The following is a 25852-nucleotide window of genomic DNA, read 5'->3' on the forward strand; positions in this document are numbered from 1 at the left end:
CACACCAAAACATTTCTTATTTACCAGCTTACGTCTGCACTATTTATGGGGCACTGGGGAGTGGCACAGAAGAGAGGAAGAGAGGAGAGGGGCTAAAATATGCATAGGGGCTGGTTCTTCTGGGACAAACGGGGGAGTCAGAGAGAAGGAGAGAGACAGAACCAGAGGAGGGAGAAGGACGGGAAGAGAGAGTGAAAAAATGCGGTAAGACACGGCGAGAGAGGTGACAGCGAGCAAGTTGGAGCATTGTGGAGAGAAAGTGAGCGACTTTGTATGCACAAAGAGAGAGTTGGGAAGAGGAAATGAAAGAGTGCAGAAGGAGACAGTCTAGAGGGAGAGAGGATGATGCAGCGACGTGTCCATGCTGCAATGACCCTTGGGTGTGTGTGTGAGTGAGATAGAGAAAGAGAGAGTGAGCTGGACATCATACGGCCCCTCTGAGGGGTTGAAAGAGGCCAAAGCCTTTTCTAGCTGGCCAACCAGCCTTCTTCATCCATCCATACCTCATTAAAACACGCGCACACACAAATTACCTCCCTTCCACTTTCCCTAGCAGATGCATGCACTTCGACACACACACACACACACACACACACACACACACACACACACACACACACACACACACACACACACACACAATAAAAGCTAGCAGTGGCATTAACCTCCATGGTTGTAGCTCTCCATCTCCCCCAGTCAGCCTTTCTGTCTAGCCCACTTAAAGAGCCCTCCTATGGGACCACGGAGTTGTTGCAGGTCAGGTTCAGGTTGCAAGTTATCTCACACTCTCTCTCTCTCTCTCTCTCTCTCTCTCTCTCTCTCTCTCTCTCTCTCTCTCTCTCTCTCTCTCTCACACACACACACACACTTGGGCCAGAACCAAAGTGTAAAAAGACGGATGGAGCTACAATGCAGCAGCCAACTAGAAGGAAATGCAAAAGAAGCTGTGAGAGAAAACAAGTTGAAGTGTATGAAGTGTAGTCAACTTCTCTGGAATAAAAAACACTTAACTCATTGGACCAAACTCTGGTTAGGTGATACAAGGATAACACTGACACCCAGATCCCAAGATTCTCACGTTCTCTCATAATTTTTTTTTTTTTTACTGCAATAGTTAACATTTCAGTATCTTCTAAAGCCAAAAAGCACTTGTTCATCTGGCAGATTATTACAAGTCAATAATTCATCAGTCTATTGAGATGGCATGACCTGGTCAGAGAACAGCAGAGGAGTCATCTGGGATAGAGTGTACGCGGAAGATGAGTGGAGGAGTAAGAGTGAGACTGTGTGTGTGTGTGTGTGTGTGTGTGTATAGAGGTGAGTGAGTGTGTGAGTGAGTTGTGCCTGTGTGTGGACATTAACCGACAGGGTCCAACAGTCACCCTGCTGTTAAATGGACTGGCCAGCCATATGCCCACCACCTCCAGCTCTACATCACTGCCACTTTGTGTATGTGTGTGTGTGTGTGTGTGTGTGTGTGTGTGTGTGTGTGTGTGTGTGTGTGTGTGTTGTTTTTACATGATCTCTCCTTGCATAAACCAACAGTTCTCATCGTCTGATCTGATAAATAACTGATCAGCCATCAATATTTTTAAATTGACATTTTTATTCCATTCTTTCTGAGGTTGTTTTTTGGTGAAATTTTACTCTGGTACATGTGGTCAGTAGTCCATCAACAAACATTTAAACTAGGCAGAAACTATCCCAAGAAGTTTCCAATCCTTGACTTCAATGTAAATACTGTATTCAGTGATGAGGTTCAGCAGAAAGGTCAGACACTACACCATCCACCAGAGAGAAGTGTGTTTGTATTTGTGAAGGACGAGGTGCTGTTGTGTAGAGATGCAGTGTTTTTTTCATTTCTTCTGTTTATTAGTTTTCAATAATTGATATTTCCATCTGTGTGGTGGAATTGTAAAGCTCAAAACCCCTCACATTTATCAAAGTTGGCTCATGAAACATTGAGATTAGATCTTGATTTTCTTCAAAATTGATTGTTTTGTTGTATTTTTATTTGTACAATTGTACCTTTATTCAGCAAAATAAAAAAATGCAACCGGACATCAATTCTCAGGAGCTGCTTCGAATAAAATGCAAGCTAACCAATAACTTTTTAGAACAGCCGTCTGTATTTGTGAGGTGACAGTTAAGGAAGGACACCATTCCACCTATGACGGGGCGGAGGTTGACCTGCACAAGTCTGCAGTGAAATGAAGAAATGGAAGAGAACAGGAAGGTTTACATCATTATGGACCTGGCCACAGCTGGACCAGGACCTACTCTTGAGTGACTTATACCCTCTCTTTTCATGCAAACACACACACACACACACACACACACACACACACACACACACACACACACACACACACACACACACACACACACACGTCTGGACTCTAATGACATGGGGCTTGCCAGAACCCTGCTCAGACTTCATGAGGAGAGATTGAAAGGGAGGGACAGGAATAAAAAGAGGGTGGGGCTAGAATACAGAGATGAGGAATAAATGGAGGAATTCGGGAAAAGTAATGAGTTGAGAGGGAAGGAAAGATGGATGAAGGGAATCCTAAGAAGAGAGGAAAGAGTGTAGATAGGGGAGCCAAATAACTGCATTCATACTGGTTTTTTGTTTTTTTGTTTTTTGTTTTGTCTGCTGACTTCCTGGGATCAGGCCTGAACAAAACAAAAGAGTAAACAACGGACGTGACCTACCTGCAGTTCAGTCTGGAAGAAGAACTTCTGAGGACACTGCGAGCAGTCATAGATCTTGTCCTCTTGGCCATGGACAGCAAAAATGTGCTGCTGGAGCTTGTTAGCCTGCACAAACACTGGGAGAGGTACACTACATGTTACTTAGCGTTTACAGGAGGAACTGCATCATTAAATAATTACTGCATCACAAGTGGCGCTGTAAATCCCACACCCAGAGTGAAGGTAGAGACCCAAAACTCAAAGGAACCAAACAACAAATGAGTCAAGACAATCTCATGTCTGATATACGAAGGTGCAGTGCTTGTTAATAACCATATACAGCATCACCTTCTATATAGACAATACACTACAAAACAACAGAGCTGTACAAACAACCACACAAAGCAAATGAAGTGCTGGTAGGGAAGGCGGGAGGATACGGGATAGAAAGAGAAGAGAGAGGGAAACATGGGAAATAAGGAGAGAAAACAGGAAGAGCTATTCTCCGCAGACCTTGTGATATTTATCAATAAATTATCTCTTCTTTTTTAACTTCTGCTCCAGTGTTGTTTCATAGACTTTTTTCTTCTTTCTATTGCTCCCCTTTTGTTTCAGTAAACTTCTGGTTTTCACTGTGAGTGTGTATGTGTTGAATTATTAAGCCTCCCCATAGGAGTGGTGCCCATCTTACTAATTCATAAGCCACCAAGGAATAGTGTTAAAGTTTAAAGCATTGCTGTGTACCTGAGGGGGGCACACAACACAAGACAAACTCAACAACTAGGGGAGGGAGAGAGAGTGATGAAGTCAGGGAGTCTCAGAAACGGAGCACAGAAGGGAGAGAGCTCAGGGTTTTTTGTTTTTTCCAACATAAAATAGGTGGTAAATGAAATCCGGAGCACCGCAGGCCTAATTTGGTCATCAAGCATTTTGTTTCGGCCCTCCAGTGGATTCCTGCGCTACATGGTACTTCATATTTGGCCTGTTTGGTGCTATCATTACACACATTTTTGTGCATGCGTTCTGTTTGCAGCAGCAGCACCCCGCAGGAAGATTACTCCCACAGTTACAAATACTAAAACAATGAATATTGCTAATGTGATACAGAACCCTTGAGACCATTTCAGCCCATTTCTCTCCATATATCATCATGCAGGTAACCAAGAGAGAGCCATTTCTGAGCCACACCAGGTAATGGAATTGATAGCAGCAGCAATATCAAACTCAACAAAACAGCATATTTTCATGATAAACTGCAACTGATTTGAAACTTACCAAATATCTGTGTTGGACATATTATAATAATTACTTTTTGTTTCAGTCCGTTAGTAAGAAGCAAAACTATACTCCTGGTACAACAAATATGGCTGCAAAATCATCTGGTGATATAATAAACCTCCCTACAACAAAACAAAAGTGGGTTTTTTGATTTTAATAAAATGGACGCATTGCACTTATTGTATTTTTTTAGGTTGTGGCTAATAAGAAAAAATGAAATTAAAATAGGCAGATATATGGCTGGGTAGAGGGTGGTCTGGGTTTCCTTGCTGAGGCTGCTGCCCCTGCTGCCTGGACCCAGATAAACCGAGGACAACCAGACAAGACAGGACGAGACGAGACAAGGGCGCGATGTGCCTTCAAATCATCTGCCGATATTAATTAGACTACGAGCAAAAAATAGATGTGTTTTTGTTTGTAAGTAGAATTATCTGACAATGGAATGCGTATGATCATTTCTTAAAAGAAGTTCATGTTTTCTTAAAAAAAAGTAATATGATGCTACTTTTTTCTTATTCTCTCTTGTATTAAGGGCAATGATTTTTTTGGGCTAGAATGTATACAAATTTACTAACTTTATTTAAAAAAAAACAAAACAAAGGACAACATAGCTACAATTTTCCTTGATGAATAATTCTTGCACAGTCTATTATGTCATTGGAGATATACTGAGCTGTAAACGTTACACACAGCCAGATCCGAATGCCTTTTATCAATGCAAAGCAGTGAGGTCACCACTGAGTCACCAGTGCCACTGCCCTTGAAGGTGAATGTGTTTGTGTGTGTCTCTCACCTGTGAAGCAGACGGGACACTTGAAGGTACCTCCCATGCCTTCGAAGCTGTGCTCTATCAGGTGGCAAAGCAGCTTGGCAGGTGAATCAAACATCTGGTTACACAGCTTGCACTCATGATTGATGCCCTCCTCTGCAAATAGGACACAGACACGCATGTGTAGGGTGGATTAAGCAACACGAAAACAGGAACATGATATCATTTTAGAATATTAATACAACACTCGCGACAGATGTCCTTTGCACACACAGCACAAAAACTGTCAGACAGCGGCATCAGATAGAGGAATATAAAATACTCGTGTGTGTGTGTGGAAAGTTAATATAGATATGAATCGAAGTGCAGATAATAGGAAAATGCTTTAACACTGTACTGTAATTGCAGGAACTCCGATAGAAGTGACAGTGAGCTCCCGAACTGGTTCCGTCATATATGATTGCATGAACTAGATCCATCACCCCCCCCCCCCCATCTGTGTGCCTCCATTAAAGTTGTAGTTTACATCCACATCCTTCCTGAGTCCATGATATGAAGAAATAAACGGAATCTAACAAAAGGAATTCTGTTCCTGAGATGTGGCAGTGCCTGCAAGACAGGATCCAAAATGTCAGTTCACAATCACCTTGAACTTCATCCTCCAAAAATCGAATTGGTTATACTCAAATCCAAGAGAACATATGTGCCAAATGAAACTAAAATCCACCCCAAGCTTTCCAGAGAAACAGTAACACACTCACAAGACCAGGATGCAGGGACAGACAGACTGCCAAACCGAACACATTAGCACCACACAAGTACAGATTAAAAATAGTAAATATTTTTGACTTTTAATGGAAGTAAAAGCACCTGAGGGACTCATAACATTATCAATGGCTCTGTTTCAGTAATTGATTCAATGCAGCACAGAGTCATGTAATCACTTACACCAGAGCCCAAATCTCTGCTTTGAAAAACCCATTTCTGCTTTGTCTCAGTCTAATACTTTATCAAAACAATTCTTTTATCCGAAATTAAATGTTCTTTGAATAAAGCGTGTGATGATTCCATTTGTTTCCTAAGCCAAGCCTCCATACAGATATTGAGAATGAAGGGCCAGAACACATGTGCATGCCTTTGAGGAGAATGGAAACATTTTGGGGATCAGAAAACCGTTGACACCAAGAAAAACATTTCAACATCACAGAGGCTGCACTAAAAACAAGTGGACCTGTTACCATCTTAAGGCTGGCTCACAGATCAAGTCTTTGCAGACTTCTGTGATTTAGGTTTTATCATACACTCCCTTCTCATCCCTGCTGCATGCTCTCCTTTCATTTTTCATTCTCTCTTTTCCACTCCCCCAGCACTCACACACACCAGCCCCAGTGCCACGTCTGCCCCAGCTGGTAATTGCCTGTCCTCCCCACTGGGGCTGTGGATGATCTACCCTTTCTATAGTCATCCTTCCTTCCCTCTCTCCATCCTCATTGTCAAACCTCCCCCTCTAGGGGTCAATCATCTATCCCTTACTTTGTCCATTCCTCTGTCCCTCTGTCTCTCCTCATTGTCCCTTCAATTCAAACCTCTTACTCCTTGTTATTTCACCAAATATACTAGATTTATCTCTACTTTTAAGTTTGTGCATGGTGTCTTTTACTATTATCCATCCATCCATCCATTTTCTACACCGCTTATTCATTAAGGGTCATGGGGGGTGGGTGGGGTGGGGGTGGGGCTGGAGCCTATCCCAGCTGACATTGGGTGAGAGGCAGGGTTCATTCTGGATGGGTCACCATTTCATCGGAGGGCCATCAGGAGCAATCAGGGGTTCAGTATCTTGCTCAAGGACACTTGGACATGGTCACCAGGGGACATGAGGATGGAACCAGAGACCCTTCAGTTGCTAGATAACCACGCTACACTATTGAAAACACTGACCTTACTCCCATGATCTTGTTTCATCTTGTTTGTTTATTGAGACAAAATTTAAATCAAGTCCCCATAATGGATATCTTTCTCATGCCTTTTTTATTTCATAACACTCACAATTCTTTTAGTTGTTAATACTTAAACTTTTGGAAAGCTCAACAAAGACACTTGCTTTCCCTGACCAGTCGAAATAAAAAAGAGGGCTGGATTTAGGGCCAACACTTTCACCACTGATGGAGGAGAAACTGATCCTGGTTCTCAATGACCACCCACTTTTTTTTTTAAACATAAAACATTGAAGCATTACCAAGGTTACCATGATCAATATTTGACATCAGAAGAGTTTCCAACCTTCTGACAGGATGTTGCAATTCTTTTGACTGATCTTTTTTTTTCTTTAAATAAAGTATTGAGACTTTCTCAAAGACAGAATTTGGAAGTAACTTGAGGATGCTTGTTGCAACCCGGTAGCAACCAGCTCTGAAAATGAGACCCTTACATATACAAAGGTAACTGGAGAGTGAGAAGCAGAAGTCTTGTTCATATATAATCAAGTGTGTGTGTGTGTGTGTGTGTGTGTGTGTGTGTGTTTGTGTGATTATCACAATGCCAACCATCCCTCAGTCCTCCTTCTGCTCACTTGGGGATTGTTCTGTGTGGTTGTGCATATCTGTATCTATTTTAATGAGGTGTGAGTGACATCAGAGCACCCACTGTGAAAGGGCAGATAAAAGGTGGGCATCATAAACATATATACACAAATTGGAGCACACATCCTCTGACAATCTCCCGCCTGTTGTCCTTATCACCACTGTGCCACACAGGTCCAAATGCCCCAGGTGCCCACACACACGGCAAAACAGATACCGCATGGGGACACACACATGCACCATAGGAGACATCAAATGATGTCTACTGTGGGCCATCTGTGACCGCTTGTGGAGGTGCACACATGACACACACAAACACACACTAAAATTTTTCATTTATGTCAGTGACGATATGCTATTTTTTTTTAATTAAAGCAAAGGCAAAAAATGGTTTTAACTTGAATTTCACCAATTTATTCATTTTTCAGAATAACTGACTAAAAAATGCTCTGATTTCACTTGTGCTGTGTTATGATCAAGTGTAGCGATAGATATCCATAGACAAACCCTCCTCTTTTTCAGAAAATAACGATGTGTTTGTGCTTGAACCAAAGCAGAAGTTAACCTTAACAAAGATTCACCATGAAACATTATCATTTTGAAGAAACAGTGTGATTTATCAATGATGCTACTAAATAATACGCCTGTTGAATGATTTGTTCACGCATCCCATGCTCTATTATCACTGGATATCTTAAGCATGTTAAGTTAATGCTTGCGCTTTCATGGTGGTTTTCATTTAAATAAACAATCAGAGATTGGATTGATCTTCTGATCTTGATGAAATGTCTATCACCAGACTTGGAGCTATCGTCTTATCACCTGGGGTATACAACACACACAAGGACTTGGAGATACACAAAAACAATCAATAGAAAACACAAAATTTTTTCCATTTTTCATTAACCTCATGTTACACACACTTACACATGCACTTTCACTCGCTCTCTCTTTCTCTCTCTCTCTCACACACACACGCGCGCGCGCGCACACACACACTGTAGAACTTCAGCTGCATAGCTGCAGGGGACTGCAAGGTTAATAACGTCTTCAATCATACATCCATGACACCCATACTGACTAATACACACACAAAGATTCCTATCTCTCCTTGCCTCAAAGGCCGACACAAGGGTGCCCTAATCCCGTCTCAATAGCTGTGGGGGAGAGTGTGTGTGTGTGTGTGTGTGTGTGTGTGTGTGTGTGTGTGTGTGTGTGTGTGTGTGTGTGTGTGTGTGTGTGTGCACGTGCACGGTAGGGTGCCACATGGGCTTATATGGAAGAGATGGTATGCTCCATAGTCCCTGTCCCCAAACATCCCGTTCGCACATGCAGGCACACACACAAACCTCAAAGGCTGCTAGGTTGTGCGGGGCGCCAGTGTGTCCGAGACACACTGAGACAGATAGAGGTTCATTATCATTTACTAGGAGATTGAAACAGCAGGACAGAGCCACATGGAGAGAGACACACAGTGAGAGAGGGCGAGAAAGAGAGAGGGAGGAGTGTACAGCACTGCATTTTAATCAATGGTCCTCTTTCAATTTTTCATGTATTTATTCCTTCTCTTAGTGACAAAACTGTGTTTGTGCTAGAGAGCTAATTCACTGCCAAAAGAAAGTGAGAGAAGCAGATACTGACACACAATGGTACAAATATAGGTACAGTATAAGGCGAAGTGAATAACGCCTGCACTTTAGCCTTCTCAGAATACATGTGTTTGTAGTAGTGCGGGTTAGCTCTGTAGAACACAACTTCAAGCTGGTGCCCTCTGTGGGATACCTCATTCTTTAGAAGTTGGCACTTTCTCTGCCACGCTGCTGGGATCAGAGAACGTGGTCAAACACCAGCCATCTTTACATGAACACAATGATGAGCCTATGCTTGACCAGCCCATCACTTTAGAACTTTATACACTCAGCAGTCATAGGTTACAATTACAAGAAGTGAAATCAACAAAAATGTAATTGCATAAACTAATGTGATTATTCATTAGCTCTATTTTACTTATTTAGTTCATTATTTTTCTGTTAATTACATTAAAAACAGATATTTCTATCAGTTATTTCAATACCTACTGTGCATCTAAAGCACAGGATGATGGTTTGCTGTTTTGACTACGGCTGCAACTAATAATTATCTTCATCAATCAATCCGATGGTTATTTTCACGATGTATCAATCAACAAAATGTCAAGAAAGAACTGAAAATGCTGATCACAATTTTTCTTGATAAAATGTGATATTTTCAAATTGTTTTTTTCTGTCAATCCAAAACTCTTCATTTTCTGTCATACATGAGGAAACAAAACAACAAATCCTTGTAAGTAAGATTCTGGAACCAACAGATGTTTGATATTTTTTGCCTGAAAAAAGAATGAAACCAAAATTAAACTTTCTTTCCTCAGTTGATAAAAGTATTGAAACAATATTGTAGTTCTAGTTGGGCCTCATGAATTCATTCAACTACAACTACAATGAGCGGTTATTTTAACTCTAGTCAGTATTTCAGATTAACATTAATCATCAATTACCCCTGATGTTTATTATTTTTTCTTTAAACACATCTTTTTATTGATTCATTGTTAAAATCTTATCTGGGCATCTTCTCTTTTTTATTAGGTTTGAGTTTTTGTCTGTATAAGGGAGACTGTGTCTGGGGATGTAACACATAGATGAGATAATTATTGATTAATCTGGAACAGTGTGAGTAAATAAAACAGCTACAAATTAAAACAAGAATAAAACAAGAGTGAGAGAGGAGCAGAAAGACAGAGAGACAGGGAGAACTGAAGGGAAAACAGTGAGGTGCAGAGAGATAATTGGGCTGTCCGGAACAAGGGCATGGAGAGAGGCCTCCAGTGTGTGTGTGTGTGTGTGTGTGTGTGTGTGTGTGTGTGTGTGTGTGTCCCATGAAAGAGTTCTCTTTTCTGACAAATATATTGTTTTGATCAGTATGTGTGGGGACCGCAGTCTCTGTATGCTGTTCCCCTCTGAGACCAAGTCAGTGTGTGAGCATGTGTGTATGTGACCCATAGTGAGATGACAGAGTCGTAGAGCATCCTGCCGTTACGCTTTGTCTCACAGAGTGCATTTGATCCACCAGTGCACGCACACACATACGCACACACACACACAACCCTGGGAAGCCAATGCTGGGACAGAGAACACAGGGGAGAGTGGAATGAGAGAAGAGAGACAAAAAGAGAGGGTGAGGAGGGGTGAAGGTTAGAACTCGCAATTTGCTATCACACAACAAAAAATGAACTTTTTCAGCTTAATACAGAGTACCGCCATGTTCATGCCGAAGTGTCAGTTTCCTTAACTGAACAATTGACACCGTTTTTGTTCACTAAGGCCAAACTCACAAGCTAGAATCTGTAAACAAAGAGTCGTGTGGTTGCACACGTTGATTTATCAGACTTCTACCAAGTTATACTCATACTCATGCTGGTTCTGATCTTGAGAGCCTCTCACTGAACTTTGGCGATTCATATGAATGTGTGGCAACCCCAGGTATTACACCACAGAGAGAAACAAGCATTTTGAGGAAGCCACTTTGCAACTAGACAGGTTTTTCCAACATTCATTTTGTTACCGGAAAGAACAAAGCTCACTCATCAGTCCTCAAAACAGCAGAAAAAAAGGGTTTGTAACCCATTAAATGATGAATAAATGGTACTCTTCCTAAGTTTTGTTCAATTGATGTTCACACCAGAAATGAGGAGGTGCAACCACACACCCTCAGAGGTTGTTTCATCCACATCAGTTTGGTCCCTGCATTCATACCAACCCAAGATTATTGGATGTGCCCAGCCTTGTTCTTTTATTTTTTAATTGATTGTGAAAAATACTCATGTGAAAGTAGTAATACAATACAACCTTTTCCATAGGAATAACAAAGCATTACACAATTAGTGCTTAAGTCTGATCAGATAAATGTTCGAGTTCCATAATACACAGCTGGTGGTGCTCCATGGTTGCCATGCCAACTCTCATGAGCACTAGTTAAGACATTGTCTGGATTTCTCCACAGGGAATATAACACCTGACCACGTCACATCTGCATAGATGTGAGGTGCCCAAAGAAAAGAAAGTCATTGTCAAAGTGCAGGCTATTAGCCTGAGCTATAAGCCGTGATTGTCAACATGACCATGTCAGCTCATCTCAAGATACACAATTCAAACAACACACCAAAGAGAAAGAGGCAGACAAAGAAGAAGAATGAGTCAAAAATGTGCTCTCTTCTCCTTCCAATGGTTGAATGTTTGAGCTTCACTGGGTAAAAGGATAGGCGAGCAAGCTTATTTTCAAATTGATTCGTGGAGGTATAGATTTCTCTCAGTAAACTGGAAGTCTGATTTTAAAAGGCAGTCCGACGAACATGCTCGGTGACATCATAAAATGTCTGGAGGCAAATTCAGCAGAGGCGAGTGTGATGTGTGACGTTGACCCATGAAGTCTCTTGTGCTCAAACACTGAGAAGGGATTTCATAGTGAAGTAGGAGACATCTGTGTCTAGCTGTTAACCTTATGACAGGCAAAATATCTGCATACTTTTAATGAGAGAGAAGAAGTAGGAGACATTTTTAGTATTTTAATGTGTGTTTTTGTCAAAAGAAAAAAACGAGTCAACACACATATTAAAGTATTTATTATTGTTGGTAGAGAATCTTTGAATACTAAGAAAGGGACGATTTGGAGCAGCTATGTCTCACTTTCTTCATCTCCCTCCCATTGACACTGACACCGACACACACACGGAAAAACTGAAAAGCCATATTTGAGAATGAACCACAAGCAGGAAGGAGGGAAGCAGCAGAATCACAGACACAGAAAATGTATACTGTTGTCAGACTAATAACAATTCCATTTACAATACTAGAACACACACCCACACGCACACACACACCCTCATTGGTCATGCTTTCCCTTATTCTCATTCTCTCCCGTTACTCTCCTCTCTCTCTGCTAATTGACCAGAGAAGAGGGACCAGGTGGCATCATCACCCCCGCCCCCAGTAAGTGTATACACACACACACACACACACACACACACACACACACACACACACACACACACACACACACCCCCCTCACAACAGACCCCTGGAACATGCAGTAGAACATAAATGAGCTCCTTGGTTTGTGTTGGGGATGGATCCCTCAGGTGCCTACCTTTGCCTAAGAGAACAAACACACACACACACCCCTTAACCCTCTCTCCAGCTTTCCCTGCAAGTCCTTTGGGTATCCAGCACCCACCACCCCCAGAACCCCACCCTGTCTCCCTCCATTGCTGTCTCTGCACTAGCTGCTGGAGGTCCCTGGTGTGTCAACCCCCCATTACTGCCCTCCCCTGTACTTGTCAACCCCCTTCAGCCCAAACTGTGAGAGGCTGTTTGTGTGCATGTGTGTGTGTATGTGTGTGTGTGTGTGTGTGTGTGTGTGTTAGTCCCTTGCTGTGTACAGGCCGTAAACCAAGCCAGGCGATTGATGGCAAGGACAGCAAGGGAGAGGTAGCAGAAGAGTGAGAAAGAGAGACATAGGAAAGAGGACTGTAGAGACAGGCATGGAGTGAAGGCTGATGGGATGGATGGAGGGAGAGCAACAGAGATGATGGGAGAAAGAAAGAGTGCAGCAAAGAGGAGAGCAGTGGATGGAAGGAGGAGGAGTATGCACCTCTCTGGGGGGCTCACTCAAGGTGTGTTTCCATGGCAACCGGGGGGGGGGGGACTGATGCGGGAGGTGTGAGCTTGACCCATTGGTAGTGTGGGGGCTGGAGAATACACACACACACACGCACACACACGCACACACATACACACAACCTGCTGCAGTGCTGGAGGGGTCCCAAGAGTGCCCCCACCTTTACTCACCCTCTCCCTCCCTCTCTCATACACACACACACACACACACACACACACACACACACACACACACACACACACAGAAAGAAAGAATGCTGCAGTGTTAAGGTCCCATGAGTATCCAACACCCACACACTCTCTCCCTCCCTCCTCTCATCTTCCATTTTGCCTCTCGGATTCTATCACTCTCTCTGTGAGGTAATTGTCAATATTTTCATTATTTGCTTTCTCCTTTTCTGGCTGTGTGGATTTTAATATTGAACTGAATGAAGACGAGAAGCACAGTTATACTCCTTTAACGCAGGAGGCCTGGAACTGCTTTTGTTCCATCCACACGAGACGTCTCTCTCTGTCACAGGCTAATATGAGGTCATCATTGTTTGCACATATCAGTAGACAACTGCAGCTCCACAGGTACAACACTGCTGCTGTCTACAGTTGCACACATGTTTGAACTATAAAACAGGTCAGTGCTACTTTCAGGTTTTAAGGGGCTGTCACAAAATACATGTAACAGCGTGGAAAGTTCATGGCAGGTAAACTGCTCGACTCATCTACATTAATCATTTGGCCTCTCAAGGAAGACATATGAGGTTTCTTTAAATATGCTGTCCCAGTTGGGTCTAACATAGCAGCGGGACATCATGGGCTTCTTACTTATCTGCTATCACAAGTTTGAAACATTTCCTGGACCATTATTTGCGAATAAGTTACAGAAAAGTATCATAAATGTGTTACTGTAGCCAAAACTGATTTGAAAGGCATCTTTGTAGCGTAAGCTAATGTTGGCTTTCCAGCTAATGTTGCTAAGTGTGCTACAGTCACAGCATACTCATGCTGTCGGTGACATCCTTGAAGACTGTCAGAAATCAGTGTTTTTAAAAAAAATGCCTTCACTGGAAATGCAGAGATGCAGTCTGCTGTTGGAAATGACCCATGACTGAGGGGAGAAGCTGGCCACATCTTCAAAAGACAAATTCTCTTGACATGTAACTCATGAGGAAAAGTGACCCTGAAACCCTGGTTGTACTCCTCCCTTACCTACATTCCCCATTTACACATCTGACATTATCTTTTAATACATATTTTCAGTGGAACACCCCCCTCTCTCTCTCACACCCACCCACACATACACACACACACACACACACACACACACACACTATTGGCAAACCAGGCGAGCATATGGTGATAGCCAGTTTTTGTTTGTGTGTATAATGAAAGGAAGCACAAATTGAGCATATTTGTGCAATGCATAAGTGTATGTGTGTCTTGGAAGGAGATTCTGTGTGTGTGGGTAGCAGCTTGGATTTTCCCTATCAGATTACATAACAGTAGGAAGCTGGAGCGCTCTGTCCTGTGGAAGCCAAAAGACTTCTCACTTATACACACCGACACACACATATGCACACGCACACACACAGACACACTCCTCTCTTCTTATTGGCTATTTAAGGCATACAGCATTGAATTTCTAATTTGCAAACACAATTTTATTTATTTTTGGGTGCGAAGAACTCAGCATTTCTTCTTCCAAACTCACAATAAGTGCTTCATTTATTTCCTCAAAGGGCAACACAGCATTTTAATAACGATGTAAATTCAAGTTGCAGCTTGTAACCCATGTAGTTGTTCATGTGACTAAAATAGCTCACTGTTCTCTGGAAATACAGGATGGAAACAGGTGGATGCTAAAATACCACAAGCATTTACACACCACACATCCACACCCACACAGAAATGGCATACCAAACACACCAGTGCAGGATGTTGAGTGTCATCTGGAGAGCACTTGACCGTAACAATGAGCAGCTGACATGTAAGTTTTGTATTATCATACATAATGAGACTTTAATTAATATTCAAACAGGAGAGGTGCACACATCATCGCTCTGGCCTTGGAATCGTCGCTCAGGACTTTCACGGGAAAATGGGGAATTACCACTTCCTCCAATAAACACGCAGAAAGCCAATAACACACGCAAACACACACACAGACACACACACACACACAGACACACACACACCTCTTTTTAGCTCGTTAGCAGGGATGAGAGTAATGAATGCAGAGTATATTTGTGTTTAGAATCTTAATTGAAAGCTTGAAAGTGGCCTGGAGGGAATAAGCCTAATCAGTGTGAATAAATCATCAAAACACACACACACAAGGACACACAGACAGACAGAGACACATTAGCTAGCTCACCACTCCCTGTGATAACATTTCAAGCTGAAGTGCCCCTCTCACTCCAGTTGTCCATTCCCTCCCTCTCTCTCGCTCCTCCTTTCCTCCTTCTGTTTTTCCACACTCACTTCATTTCCCATCTGTTTACATATGTTAAACCCTGCTACAGCCCCCCAAATGCACATCAACAACAAGTATATGTTTGTTAATGCGTGTTGAAGCTGGTTCAAACTATAGTGGACATCAAGGAGGAGTTTTAAAGACATTAACAGGGGTTTAGGGAATGTCCTAATTAATTACAGGAATTTTATTTTTACCCAGTCACTGGTATTACAGTGATGTATTTCACATTTTATAAAAGGGCATTGTGGAAATTATTTTCCTTTTTGCATTAGGTTACCTTGTTAAAATAGTCTCTTACTCTCTCGCTCTCTCCCACAAACACACACAGACACACACACACACACACACACACACACACACACACACACACACACACAGCAAAGTAAAAAGGTTTTTCTAAGCCTTACTTTGGTGTAAAGGGAATCAAGCTCTTGAGCTTACTATGTTGTGATAGATTACATAGACAAAAAAATACCTGAACCCATCTATGTTAGCAAGCATGTCTGAATCCAAAGCTAATCACCACAGCAACCATAATCAAGGCTCTGATCTAGTTGTCAAGGTGATAGTGAGCGGGTCACCCCTGACGGTCTCTCCTGTTCTCGCAATGACTAAATCGTTCTGGGTTGTTTGTTTTTTGTTTGTTGTGGGGTTGTTGTTGTTTTTTTTGGGGGGGGGGTGTTTACAATAGATATTTCAGGTTATAGATGAAAATGCTGAGAAAGTGTGTGTGTGTCAGTGTAGGAGAGAGAGAAAGAGAGGGAGAGCACAAGAGAACAGATAATGTGGATAGGTAAAAAGGAAAGAGATATGATGTGTTGATTAATGATTCAATGTTTGCTCCTTTTTGTGCATCTGAATGATGTGTATGTGAGTGTTTACCTTCCTCCATATAATCCTATCCTGCAGTTTATTTGTTTATGTGTGTGGTGTACAGTACGTCTATCTTTGCCAGTGTGTGTCTGTGTGTGTTTCTTTAATCTGTGCTCCCAGGGGGAGTCAGAGGGAGCTAGCAGGCTTATCCTTGCTGCATCTCCCAAATAACACTAAAAAGCCTATCTCCATTCCACAACAACATTCACTCACTCACTCACACACACACACACACACACACACACACACACACACGCGCACGCACGCGCTCACAAAATGGAGAAAAAAGCCTGAGAGACATGCTTAATTTTCTGTTCACAAAACTGCACCCCCAAAACCCACGCCATGCAATATAAGGCAATAATAGTACTACCATGTGCTACTAAAAGTGAAATAAAACTTTGATCTAAAAATGAAACCCAAATTGAAATGATGTGAATTTTGGATCCCAAAAAAAAATCTTAATATGCAACCAGATGTGTCCGTGAGCAACGTCCTTCTTGACCGTCTACGTCTCATTCTGTGTGACCACAAAAGCTCCAGAACTGACAGAGGAGGAGAGAAGAGGGGAGCAGGAAGGAGGAGAGGAGCAGAACCAATAAGAGCTCACAGCAGGATGCTAATAATGCAGCTCCAGCTGTTCCAGTTAACCTGCAAACTGCCCATCTGGACCCAGAGAGACACACACACTGAAAGATGTAGTGCATTGAGAGAGACAGGGTGAGAGTGAGACACACAGACGGAGATTGATGTGAGAAGTACAAAAAGCCTGTGACATTTTCCTAGAGAGTAAGGTTGGTGTTGCCCAATCAGAACCTACAGACACAAAACATTAACTGTTTGACTGTTTGATAGAATACTTTTAATAGATTCAGTTGTTTTGATTCATTTTTTCAGAATTAACACAGAGATGATAGTAGGTGTGACAAAAGGGGAGTTGGAAAAGCGCCTCTGTCAATTTTTCAGCTGTAACAAAAACGCTAACTAGAGAAAGAAAACTAGCCACATCCGCTATAGTGAGGGACAAGTGGACGCACACTGCACACACACACACACACACACACACACACACACACACACACACAAACACACATACACACATAAACACAGTAGGAGTGACCTTGGTCCAGCCTGTCTGTCCTCGCCCCATGCCCTGGCCAGATATATCCCCCACCGAGTCACCCTGCCTCACTGTCTCTCTCTCTCTCTCTCTCTCTCTCTCTCACACACACACACACACACACACACACACACACACACACACACACAAACACTCCTACCAGGCCGTGCCAAGCTGAACCATACTGTGGTCATAGAAACAATACAACAAACAGACTAAAGAAAACTAGAATAGCAGGGTACAGAGCAGAAAAGAGTAGTGAGGGAGGCTGAAACCAGGAATTTCTTTTATTGATTCCACCAACTCACAAAAAAAAACACGCCAACAGTCAACTCCAACACAAAAGATACAGCTAGCCAACTCTAACCCTCCCTAAAGCACAAATGTATCGCCCACCCACACACACACACACACACACACACCAGCAGCAGCAGCATGCTAATGAAGATAGTAAATCACTACTAGGTCATGTGTGGAAAAGTCTGCCAGATACCTGCAACCGTGGCTAGAGACCTCCCTCAGCCACACACTGCTTATGTGTGAGTGTGTGTGTGGGTGTGTGAGCAGGAGAGGATGCCTGTTGGCTGTAAACACGAGAAAAACATCATTGCACAGAAGAGGCGAAAAATGGCAAATCATAAAGTCACTATCATCAAACATGAAGGATTGTTCATCTTTCCCTTCCTGATCATCGGCGGAGCAGGGCGGTGGCTCTGAGACTCCAGCCCAAACTGAATGGTTTCTCCAAAGCCCGGCGTCCCTTGGGTTTTAAAATAACTTCAACATTGTGTAATTTCCCCCTCTGTCTCTCACTGGAACGACAAGTCAATGGACATTGGCACAGCTCACCGCTCAGTTAAACTAGGCTGAACTTTGACCTCTGCGTGCTGTGACTCCTCTGAACAGTGCAACGAACCCAGTGGTGAGCGCAGTACAAACCACATTGGAAAGTACAAGCTCAGTCAATCTGACAGTAAAAAAGAAAGTGAGGGAAAGAATGAGGGTGAGAAGAAATAAGTAAAGCTTTGGAGAATGTAGGAGGATAGGAAAGGAGCCACAGACAATACAAAGTAGATGTAATCTTTGTTGTTTCTTGTTGGTTTGATATTTTCTTCTAACAGTTGAGGACATTTCCAGGGGTAAATGAGCAAGGGTATAGTGTGCTGGAACATTTCTCATGCGCTATTTTCTGCGTGTCACGTTAATAAAAGCTCTCCAATTGGATTTATATTCTCTTCAGAGTACGGAGATAAAGTACTGCAGGGTAATGTCATTAATGTATATCATCACCTTAAACATTTGCATTAACTACAGCAAAGCTGTGAAACCCAAGAACAAACTTGCTAACAGAGACATCAATAACAAGTAACTACGACTAAACAAGCGCCTGGACTTGACTGTTTTCATGTTTTGTGTTGGAGCTACAAAACAGGAGCGTTCCCTAGAGAGCACAGATGATGATGCGCCGGTTCTGTATCAGACTCCATCATTATTTGTTTGCTTCTTTATCAGGTAAATGGGAGCATGTATATTAAACAAAATCATGAGAGAATCATGATGTCAATTTGAAAGAAGAAATTGTGACTCTCCTTTTATCCAAAGAAGTGCAGCCCACATCTAGAGTACACACACGTGCTATCATATAGTTTTTATCAGTTGCATAAATGTGTTTTCTTATCATCTAGTTTTCCTTCAAATAGGCTGAAAATGACTTTTTACCTCCCCTCCCTCTAACGCAATCCAAAGAACAGCTAATCAACAGCTCACATAAGAGTGAGCGATCTGCCCGACTGAGCCGACCAGGTAATGCTCCGTCCCACAGAGAGCACAATTGCCAATGAATCACTACAACCTGCATGACCAGAGAGAGGCCGCTGATTAGCTGGTCAGATGTGCGATCAGCTGACTTTGTGCAGAATAAATTGATTATGTTCAATTACTCTTGAATTACTTTTGCCTTCAACGTGAGTATGAATGATTACGCAGGTCAGAGGCTTTCAACTAAAGTAGTTTTTCATTGTCATTTTTATCCATGATAGATTATCTGTCTTGGATATTTTAAGATTGTTTTTAGACCGTAAAAAAAAAAAGTGTTGGCTGATGTTTTATCTTCTGCATACTGGATAAAACTTGGCAAATAGCAGTCATTTTGCCTTTGCTGACCATTTTTGTACATATTGCAGTAACACTGACAAGAAATAAGATAAACCATAGACCAGTGGTCTGTCTCCCAGGCCCAAACTGCCCCCTAAACAATACCAACCAGCCGGCAAGATAAACTTGATAATTTGAATTTCAAAATAAACTGCTTTATTTCTTTGCTCATCTGCAAAAACACAAATATTTCGAGCTAAATCAAAAGCTTTTATTCTCAAAAGCGCTGAACCAAATCCAACGCATTGTGTAGCTTGAAATGGCCACATGAACATCTGGTTTGAACTCTGTCTGTCAGCGTGGTGGTGAGCCCACCCGTCTCACTTAGGTGATGACAACATCCCTCCACTTGTCAATAGCTGGTTCCTCTTAAACTGTCACCATAACTCTGTGTCAGTCTGCAGTGCTGCTTTTAGGGACCCACTGGTATCTTTATGTTGGGATGTGGCACCTCACACTGGGACATTGCTAAGCTGTGCATCGCTGCTGCGAGTGCTTGAATTTTGTGCGTTGGTGCCTCTGTGCTATGCTGACAATCAGACACAGTCAGTATTGTTGTGATTTCTCTCTCCTCTGCTGTTCATTTCCAACTGATATATTCCGAGGGAAAATATCGGCGGCTGCACCGCTTGCTCTCTTAATCAAGAGCTAATGTCTCTTGCCTATAAGCTGATCTCTCACTCTCTCCCCTCCAATGTAACAATAAACCAGATGGATCATTTGAAACAAGACGATATTTCATTAAGATTTTAAAATATCAGAGTCAGACATGAGTGGATGTTGACACCGACGCCATCCACAGCAACAATAAACTGGTTTAATCAACTCGGAACCAACTAGGTTGGTCATAGTTGTCCTTCCACTCCTGTTTGCCTTATCGCTGTCAACTGTCCTCTTCAGACTTTTTTAGTAGACATTTTCTCTTGATAGCCTACAAAAATTACCATGTTTACAACAAGACACCCTTTATAGTATTCAATCAATCAATTTCACATTTTAGCTTTTACTTTGGACTTTATTCATAACCTGATGTCCTTGCCCGCCATCTACTGGCTTACAAAAATTTAGCCTGAGGTCAAACTTAGTTGCCACGTTCCTCCATTGCTATGATTAAGTATCCTTTGATTAATGAGTAAAGTCCAGTGAAATCATGTCTGCAACAATAATGTCAATTACAACCTATAAAAATGATTTCATGAAATCTGTGATTTTCTAAAGCTAATAATACATTGTCGTCGCACGTCAGCTAAGAAAAGCCTCCAGGGCCACTGCTGAAATTGCAGGGATATTATTTTCCATTTGCTGGTCTGATGGAGTTGGAGAGGACAAATTATGTGTGAAAAGTGAAATCTTGGTCAAGCGATGGCAGAATTTTAGCCACCTCTTCCACTCTCCACACGTCCAATTTACCAGCATGGTACCAAAGCCCACACAAACGTGATTGGGCTACTTAGAGGAAACCAGAATGCTTCTGTTCCTAAAATCTTGACTTCCATTCACGTGGGAGTGCTGCTGTAGCTGAATTACTGCAAATATAGTATGTGTGGGGAGAAGTCTGTATCTTTGTTTTGTGTGTGCATAAATAAGATTTATAAGAGAAAAAAATATCAAAAAAATCTTAAAGTTTATTGCTAATATTATGTTTGTAAAAGATTTTTTTTAATATGCAGACAAATTTGTGAATGTGTATTAAGGTATTGTTATAGAAAAGCAATTTGGCAGATTTGCAAATGCATGAAATGATTTGGGAATGGGAGAGAAAATGTGCCTGTTGACGTGGTTGTTTTTGTTTGTTTGTATTTTGCAGAGTTCAGGCTCACAGGCCATGATGCTGTTCACCTTTCTGTTCAGATCTGCCACCACATTAGTAGCAAATCACAGCTGTAACAGATGAGGGATTTTTTTTTAAATTTCATTTATTTTATTTATATATAGTCCAAATATTAAAGCACTCTCTACAAATGTCTGGAAATAATTCTCTCACCTTAATGAATTCCTGGTTAAAAAACAAAAAAACCTGTATTGCGATGTATACCAAAACATATTGTAAATGTACTGCATTCAAATAATAAAATATAAGCTTTATCTTGTAGTAGCACACAAAAACACAAGCACAAAAACGTTTCACTTCTGTCAACCTCAAATGCAAACAAATAAATAAATGAACACAAAGTTATTAATTATTCTGAGACCAGAATCAAATATGGATGTGTCTAGAGATTTGTGTGTGTGTATATGCGCATGGGGGTGTGGACTTATAAAGGGAGAATCCCTAAAGGTTGACAAAGGAGAAGACCAGCAGAGCAATCGGCAGACAAAACCAATGAAGAAGAACATCTAATGTCAGATAAACTGTTACATAAATCAAATGCATAAAATGCAAAACCTCTGCTCTGGAAGTTACTTTTCATAAGTTATTTTGAGAGAGGAAGGGAACCAAAATCAGGAAATCTCTCTCTCCAACACTTTAGTTTCATGATGGGGCCTTAATGTTTTGCATTAATTTGATAATTTGATTGTAGATGGACACAGCACAACACAGCAAGTCCTGCATAAAGCACAACAATAAACGCAACAATGTGCATCAGGACTGAGCTTTTCAGCTTAATTCTCCTCCTTAAAGATGCACTCAGCTTTGTAGCCTGACATCACTTCCGTAGACGTTAGTTGTAAATACCAAACAAAAACATAGCAAGCTCGCCCCTCCCCCATCAACATGGAAAGTGGATCTGTGAGCAAACTCCAACAGATCGGTGAGTAAATTTATATTCTAAGTCTTTATATAACATCTTTACGATATTAGGTTATGAGTTACTGCTGATATATTTAAAAATATTTTATGAGCTTATGCGAAAGAGACACTTCTTGTAGAATTTGTCCTTCCTGGAAGCGCTGCTAGTGCTAACTAGGACCTGTAGGGTAACTTAGGAACAACAAACTATTACACTGAAAAATGGCTTACAAGTGTCATAGCTACTACACTACTCAATCGACTCTGCTTATTCCCCATGCACATGCACTAACCCCACCCATCCCCAACTATCTTGTCGGTGATTGGCTGGAATGTGGTTTGTTATATTTATGTGGGCATCCTGTGCCCTCAGTGTTTGTTTGCTGTTTGTGAGCCCTGTGTTGTCTCCAGAGACTGGACATTTTCATAGTGTGTTCAGGGGACTGGCAGCTCGCGGATCAAGGGGAGATGCCTACAATTTGAGACAAAAATGAAATCGTGCTGAAACCATGCAACAAGGCTTAGAGCACCTTTAAATAGCTTACAACATAAACACACATTGCCCCGCACCTTAGCTTGTTAAATGAGCCATGAGTACAGAAATAAGTAAGTATCGAGCGTTAAACCAGCGACTCATGACAACAATCACAGCGACACACTCCTGTCCTTTTAACTCAAAACAAATGCGTCTCCCTATTGCAACTAATAAGCATAAAAAGCTTATGGAAGCTACAAGGCAGGATTAAACATTCAGCTTGACATGCACGCTAAAATGCACATCCATGCACGTGCATAGACAAGCGCTGCATTTAACAGTTCTCCAGTCTACTTAAGAGAGTTCACATGTAGAGCAGAGACACTACAGGGAATCACAGTTTAGCCCTTCTCCCTCACTCACCGCCTCGGCCTCACAAACTACATCGTTGCAAGAACACACAACCCTATCGACAGTCACACACACACATTTCTACACTTGTCTCTCTGTCAAGGCTTCAGGTTACACCATTAATTATGTTTGACACGGCTCCGTGAGTGTGTGTGTGTGTGTGTGTGTGTGCATCTACGATATGTCCTTAGGGGTTTAAGTAGGGAAAGTGAGGTTCAAAGACCCCCCACCACAATGCTAAATCAATATTAATACATGCTCACACACGCGCACAGTTACGCATACACACATTTGCAACAAAGAGATGTCAGTGCAGTGGTTAGAGGGCATTGTTTCATTGTCTCTGTGGTACTCTCCTTCCTCTCCATCACCCTCTCTCTCCTCTCACCATCAATTCTCCTCATCTATCAGACTGCCTCGCTCTACCGCTGCACTCGTCTGTTTCGTCTTCTCTCACTGGATCTCTCTCCTCTACAGATACAGAGGTGCCTGTACCATGAGCTCACTGTCTTTGCTGACCAGTTATCCTGGAACTTTCTGGATGAGAATCAGGTGGAAACCCTGGAGCTTTAATTTGATAGTGTTTCCTCCATCAGTCCTTAAATACTTTTCTTTCTTTCCTGAGATTGAAAACATTTTCTCAAATTGCCAAAAACATCTCAAATGTGGGACCCCTAAACCCCCACAACAGAAAAAATACAGTAAACACACAGTAGCTCAACATAATGTACGCTGCGTTTAATCTGCATCTCCATGTGTGAACCATCCAGTTGCCGGCTCAGGACCTCTCGTGGAACAATTTACCATGATGGTGCATTGAACAGATTAGAGTTCTGTACAATCAAGTCACTCTATTGAGTTGCTTTCGGTGAAAACTGTAATGGCCAACGTGTGTGTGTAATGCTCAGGGGGGATTGAAAACAACACATTCAGGACCTTTTGTTTGTTCACTGGAGTTGGTGTTAACAATTACAGATTGATGTGAAGCATTTTACCATGTGTTTGCATTAACTAGAGCACGTTCATACGTGCACGCATACACGGGTGAAAATAATGGACTAATTTGTAGGTACACAACAGCTGGAATTAGAGAAATATTGTCTACCCAGCTGAACGTATGTAGCTTTGGCTAATTGCCTCTCCAACCAACCGTGCTTGACCAGACAGGGGTCTCATGGCTGACTTCATGGCACAGTGTGTGTGTGTGTGTGTGTGTGTGTGTGTATGTGTGTGTGTGTGTGTGTGTGTGTGTGTGTGTATGTGTGTGTCTCATCATTGTTTTATTCTCTTTGTCCTTTGTCACTCTCAACCCTCATCAACATCAAAATAACATCTGTCAACTTTTGTACCAATACACCTGACGGACACAGCTGATGTCTGGACATACACACACGCGCGCACACTGCCCCTATAACCGAAAACACACTAAAAAGCCCTGATGATTTTTACCACAAAGTGTGTGAGTGTGTTGTGTGAGTCCTACTGGAGCACATCTGGGTATAGAGGGCTCTCTCTGCTCCAGATGTGTGTTTTTAACCACTGCAGGCCATATCACACCTGGACACTGCAGGGCGACACACACAAAAACAAAAACAAATGTCTCAAATAAACAACTGCAATCAGACAGTGTCACACAATTTAGGAAAGACATGTGCAGGACATTTGTAACTTGTAGCTTGAGTGTATGTTGGCTGTGTGAGGGGTTTCTGTGATTTCCATAGCGAACCAGATTTTCATGAAATTCTGAAATGTTGGTGTGTACTCACAGAGATAAATAATACATATCTATAACCAAATTTACCCAATAACATCTAACCAAACTGAAGAGAAAGCTAGGTAGTCTGAAACAACATAAGGATTAATTCTAAGTAAAAATTAGATAAACATATTACAGTCTCAGTCAATCAAGTGTTTGAGAAGCAAATATCCAGGACTTTTTCCAAAACTTTCACACTTTTTTATTTTCCAAACTTCACCTGCAAACCTGCAAATTATTAATTTCAAATTGACATTTTTGATGACTATAGAAGTCAAGGCACTAACACAAAATGTCATTATCACATACACACACAGTGATGAGGAAGTGACTTAATTTCTACATCCAAATTGCTTCCTTCTTCATTTTTCTTGACACACACAAAAGAACACAAGGGGAGGGCACACTACCTGTGTGGCCCCAGGAAACTGAGCGGAGGACCCTCCTAATGACTTAATTGAGCTAATTAACAATGATAAGACATCCAATCAGTGTGCTGGCTTCCTGAAGGCACTTGTTAGGAGCTAATTAAAGAACCAATCACAGCAGGCAGGGTGATGGTGCTGCGTCACAGTAACGGGGCGAGAGATTAAACAGAGCGATAGTGCTTAGCGACACAATGGCACAGAAGCTCATTTTGAAGTAAAACAAATTGTGCACTGATAATAAAAACATGAAAAGAAACTAAATAAACTGTTATCCTCATCTTACTGTAAAGCTCTGTACTGCAGTTCATTTAGAGTGCAGATGTTTTACTAAGCTATGTGGATGATATTTTATCGTCTTATAGACCCAAATGAGTGTTTGTGCTAACACATTTATAGAAGACAC

General features: G+C 41.8%; 1 protein-coding gene across 4 annotated transcripts in view; it reads right to left on the reverse strand.

Moving 5' to 3' along the window:
• znf423 (zinc finger protein 423) overlaps positions 1 to 25852 on the reverse strand; it is a 156194-nt gene that overhangs the window by 10338 nt on the left and 120004 nt on the right. For all 4 annotated transcript variants that reach the window (XM_086208686.1, XM_086208684.1, XM_086208683.1 and 1 more), the window contains 2 exons: positions 4766 to 4897; positions 2716 to 2831 (listed from right to left, as the gene is read on the reverse strand). In XM_086208686.1, the coding sequence (XP_086064812.1) occupies positions 2716 to 2831; positions 4766 to 4897 (248 nt within the window). The remainder of the gene's footprint in view (positions 1 to 2715; positions 2832 to 4765; positions 4898 to 25852) is intronic.

Source organism: Aulostomus chinensis, chromosome 7, assembly GCF_037954235.1.
Source record: "Aulostomus chinensis isolate RoL2024-O1b breed Wild chromosome 7, RoL_Achi_v1.0, whole genome shotgun sequence".
Lineage (NCBI taxonomy): Eukaryota > Metazoa > Chordata > Actinopteri > Syngnathiformes > Aulostomidae > Aulostomus > Aulostomus chinensis.